The following is a 5,000-nucleotide window of genomic DNA, read 5'->3' as shown; positions in this document are numbered from 1 at the left end:
GCCGCGTCTGAGGAAACGATACCCAATTGTATCATTCCCAAGTGGACATTGTCATTGTACCAAGTACAACAACGCCGTCCATTCCAAACGCAACTCACCAACCATGTTACCATGTTTGGCTTGCCCGTTTGTGGAAACAATACCCAATTGTATCATTCCCAAGTGGACATTTGTCATCAAATGACAATACTCCACTGTCGCAGTCCCTCGTTCAACATATCAACCCCAACATTGTGTTTCGAATACCATTTTCCCCTTGATCATCACGGTTCTTGTGTTGCTTTGCCGTCTTGTTTACGTCGTGCACATCACCTTTTGTTCCAATCACTCAAAATCGCTTACATTAATGTTTATTCGTCATGTGTCTACCATGTGTTTACCCCATTTGTGTAGTGTTCAGTTGAATCGGTTGGTTCCTACATGGAACCCACTGGTTTGAAACAATTGCGCTGGTATTTTTCGCGGTAATCATCATATATGGTGTGCACTGTAATCATTGTACCAAGCTATTTGGTATTGAATCAAATTCAATTAGAATCAAATTTAAACCCAATCCAAATACAATCCAAATCCAAATCAAATTCAATTTAAAATTATGAATCCGAATCCGAAAATCCGAAAATTCAAAATCCACAAATCTAATCCAAATCCAAATTGGCCCAGTCAAATCATTACTCCATATATAATAATTGGTACTACTAAGATTTAAACCTCGCTAGTTGTCCCAATCCATCTTGTCCAACTGTTCAATACACATTCACGGTATCCACATTGTAGTAATTGCATATCCAAATCAAGATCAAAAAATCAAAAATCCAAATATTGCAACCACATCACATCCTAAACATCAACATTTGCTTTTTCAAGCCATTGGTTCATCTGGTTCTGTACACTTCCTAATCAATTCGGTTTTGCTTCACGCATTCCGTGCTAATCTCGGTTGTGTAGGTCATCAAATCACCCTGTCGGGCCCAATATGCCGTTCAAAAAACTGCTGATTCATATCAAAAAGCATTATAGTAACAGATATGGTCGTGCCGAATACTGTCATCGCTGTCAGTAGTGCCATTATCATCACTATAATTTAGCCATTATATTCCGAGTCACCCAAATCTACCATTGTGCATAGCTTCGGGGTGGAAACCAAAAACCACATAGTGCTAACCCATCAATGAGCACCAATTAATAATTACCCGACGGATTGCTCCGACAAACGCTGCTCCCTCCATATCAACAAATACGGCGGGGACGTTCCAAGTGATAATTACAATTGGCTAGCTATCAAAAGCCTATCAATGTGTGCTGCACCGATCTGTTCTGCCCGCCGAGTTATTTCATCGGGTTGTGCTCTCACAGATATCCGGTTCTTGGATCCTTCCACACTGAATAAATGACCCTGTTTAAGTCTCGTTATTTTTCTGATTATGCCAAATGGTTTGTTGAAAAACATTGCTTTGGTAACGTCTCGGCAATTTAATATTACTTGGCCGTTTTACATGTCAATTATCGTCGTGCCATGACCATACATTCCAGTCTGTATTCGTCACCAATATCAATCAATGGCCATTCATCATCACTTTATACAATGCTATACGTTATACTGTATCGCATACTGCCGGTTTGATTGCTGTATTACCATCCTGTCATCAAAACTGTATCTAGTGTGTGTTGCTGTAGTGATCATCTTTTTGTACGCATTATAATGTCCATGCTCCATTGTTGTTTGTGCTCCATTCACTGTTGATCTGTACACCATTGTATCCGCAATCATCGTACCTCCATATCCATATACATATACTTACATATCGCTTGCATCGTCATCATGTACTGTGCCATTGAATTGCAGTGTGTTGTCCATGTGTGGGACGTGCGTTTTGTACATGTTCAATTACGCTTGATCATTACAATTTTATTGCAATCATTTGTAGTCCCATCAGTAACACTCGGATTGTATCCATATTTCAACTGGTTGTGTATACAACATGTATGCATGTTACTGTCCAATATCACAGTGATCCGACCACCATCATACAGTGTATCATGAGTGTATCATTACCCCACAATGCGTTGTTTTTTTGCATGATTTTGTGTCGTATTTCAATACTATTCAACCGTTTATTTTGACCCTATACAACAGCCATTGTAACTCTGTATTGTTACCATATTGTAATGTGTATATACATGTCATCGAGTCAACCAATGCAGTACTGTATAGGCATATGGCTGCATTTGCATCACCACCCAATATTCGTACAAAAAAAAACCGGCAATTGAGCCGTAATCCAATGCATACGTATGCTGATCACCACCATAATTGACCGCTGCATTAATATATCCGCATTCGGACACTCCAAACGTCATACTAACCACTCGTGTCTGATATTATCCGGACATTCGGACAGGATACCATGTCTGATATTCGGACAATATATCCAACTTTGTCAATATTGATGCTATCGTATTGATATATTGACCATTGTAATATATATACATGATATGTATACAGTCCAAACCACAGCGCAATAAGTCGTGTTTTGAGTGTATACCGACGTGTCCAATTCGGTCGACAGTCGTGACTATAACATGTTGTTAGTTTAGTTGACAACATGCCATGATGCATGTCCAATATATAGTATGTATATACATACATGTCCAGTATCAATCGCATGCATGTAGTGTCATTATTCATCGAGATACACGCATTTCCAGTTTCATGTCAAATATTCGTGCTATGTGCAAGTTGTATTTTTTGCATGTATCGTATGACAACACATGCATGCATTGTACATACCAATGCCATGTGCATATACTGTAGCAGTTTCATGCAACTAGTGTCACTATTGACGACGATATACGACATCAAACACGTCAAAACGTCATTTTCGGACTTTGGTCGACCCATTCCATGTCAGATATTGACCATAGTGCGTCAGTGACATCATAATTCGATCCGCAACACATAATTACATATATGTGGTGCATACCAAGTCATTTGGTCGACTTTTGTGGTCATAGTCGATATTAAAGTTTTTAGTTTGCAATTGGTTTGAAACGACGAGCTCTACTTGTTATTTTAATCTAGTATCGTGTCTATCAGTCAATCAACAATTTATCTTGTATGCAAATGCGTCAAAAATACATGTAGTATATCGTTCTGATTCGATATTAGTCGGCATTGACATTGTACGACCACTACTGACCAAGTTATTAACATATTATCGACTAGCTCATACTGTCCCAGCATGTCGTCAAGAAAACCATCATATATTACAGTGTTGTGCCAACAAACATGCATGGATTGCATTGAAACTGGACATGATACAATATCAAGTGTATACATGTATTGTCATGGCATCAAACTGACATGATATCATGTATTGGTTGTGTAATGGACCATAATATATGCCAACAAAACGCTCCAAATCAGGCATGATTATAGTCGTAAATATATTATTGTGACTGTGTTGTTGGACAGTGACTATCAATGATTATCAATAACTACTAATGACTATCAATAACTGTCAATGACCATCAATAACTATCAATAACTGTAAAAACGATCAAGGTTTGTAGCCTGACAGTGTACAACCGAGTTTATTAAATCGTGTAATTCTGGTCGTTATTCGACTTTACCCAACACTTGAACACTCGATTGTTGCATACAGTTTGACAGTTGTCATACATGGCCATGTGTATGATGTTGTATAACCAGAGACGCAGTAGTATTGCCATGTGTTGGTTGAATCGACATACTCGACACACACTAGCCAATGCAGTTTTGTCCGAATCCCTATTTTTGTTGGCTGTAGTTTTGCACAAACTTGAAACAGTCGTCGTAACAGTGTTACTGTCATTGTCATCAAGCTGTAGTATGTGTGACTGTAGTATTGGTTGAGCTATTGACCATGTATTCGAGTATGAACGACTGTAGTTTTTTACAAACAATTGGTCAAACAACTGGTCAAACAACAGTCAAACAACTAGTCAGAATGCAGGTCTGGACAATCGTCAAACAACTGGTCAGAATGCAGGTTGAAATACTGGTTAAACTAATCAAACACTCGTCAAATACACTCGTCAAATACAAGTCAGAATAACAGTCAAACAACTGGTCAGAATGCAGGTTTAAACAATCGTTAAACAATCGTCAAATACTGGTCAGAATGCAGGTTGAAATGCAGGCTAAACTAATCAAACAACAGGTCAGAATGCAGGTCAAATACTCGTCAAATACACTCGTCAAATACTCGTCAAAATACTGGTCAGAATAACAGTCTAAATACTAGTCAGACAACTGGTCAATATGTGGATTAAACAATCGTCAAACAATCGTCAAATACCGGTCAGAATACTAGTTTAAATACTCGTCAAATACACTCGTCAATTAAACTATACAGTGCATTTGATATTCATACATTACACAATCAATCGTTAGTGAATATGCCAGTCATCGATATGTATTGTAGTCAAATGAATGTATCGGCCATTGTAACATGAATATATGATGTGTATACAGTCCAAACTACAGTGTAGTATCGTGTGTTTTGAATGTGTTCCAGTTGCGTCCAATTCAGTCGACAGTCGTGATTATAACATGTTTCCAATTTGATTGACGATATGGCCTGATGCATGTCCAGTATATAGTATGCATGTATACTCATGTTCAGTGTCAATCGCATGCATGTAGTGTCACTATTGGTCAAGATATATCCAATTTTGGTATCATGTCAAATACTAGTGGTAAGTATAAATTGTATATTTTTTTGTAATTTCATGACAATACATGCATGCATCGTACATACCAATGCAATATCTATATACTGTAGCAGTTTCATGCAACTAGTGTCAGTATTGGTCAAGATATTCGACATCAAACACGTCAAAACGACACCTTCGGACATGCATTTGGTGGTCATGATACACATTGATATACTGCCCCAATGACGACGTAATCATATACACAATACATGACTGTATGTGTGCCATACATTGCAGTTGAT

General features: G+C 38.0%; 2 protein-coding genes across 2 annotated transcripts in view; one reads left to right on the top strand and one right to left on the bottom strand.

The window, feature by feature from the left end:
• The window catches only part of BATDEDRAFT_32090 (uncharacterized protein), a 753-nt gene extending 599 nt beyond the window's left edge, over positions 1 to 154 (top strand). The window contains exon 1 of the mRNA XM_006680323.1: positions 1 to 154. This exon is cut by the window's left edge and continues 599 nt beyond it. The gene's annotated coding sequence lies outside the window, so the exon portion shown is untranslated.
• Positions 155 to 164: 10 nt separating this feature from the next.
• BATDEDRAFT_35613 (uncharacterized protein) lies at positions 165 to 1,882 on the bottom strand (the record flags this gene model as incomplete). Its single annotated transcript, XM_006680370.1, has 4 exons — positions 165 to 506; positions 563 to 638; positions 1,269 to 1,418; positions 1,803 to 1,882. The coding sequence occupies 4 exons, from the start codon at positions 1,880 to 1,882 to the stop codon at positions 417 to 419; spliced, it is 396 nt and encodes a 131-aa protein (XP_006680433.1). The 3' UTR covers positions 165 to 416.
• Positions 1,883 to 5,000: the final 3,118 nt, after the last annotated feature.

This window comes from Batrachochytrium dendrobatidis, assembly GCF_000203795.2.
Source record: "Batrachochytrium dendrobatidis JAM81 unplaced genomic scaffold BATDEscaffold_9, whole genome shotgun sequence".
Lineage (NCBI taxonomy): Eukaryota > Fungi > Chytridiomycota > Chytridiomycetes > Rhizophydiales > Batrachochytrium > Batrachochytrium dendrobatidis.
Note: the sequence above shows the minus strand (reverse complement) of the source record. Positions and strands in the feature narration are given on the sequence as shown.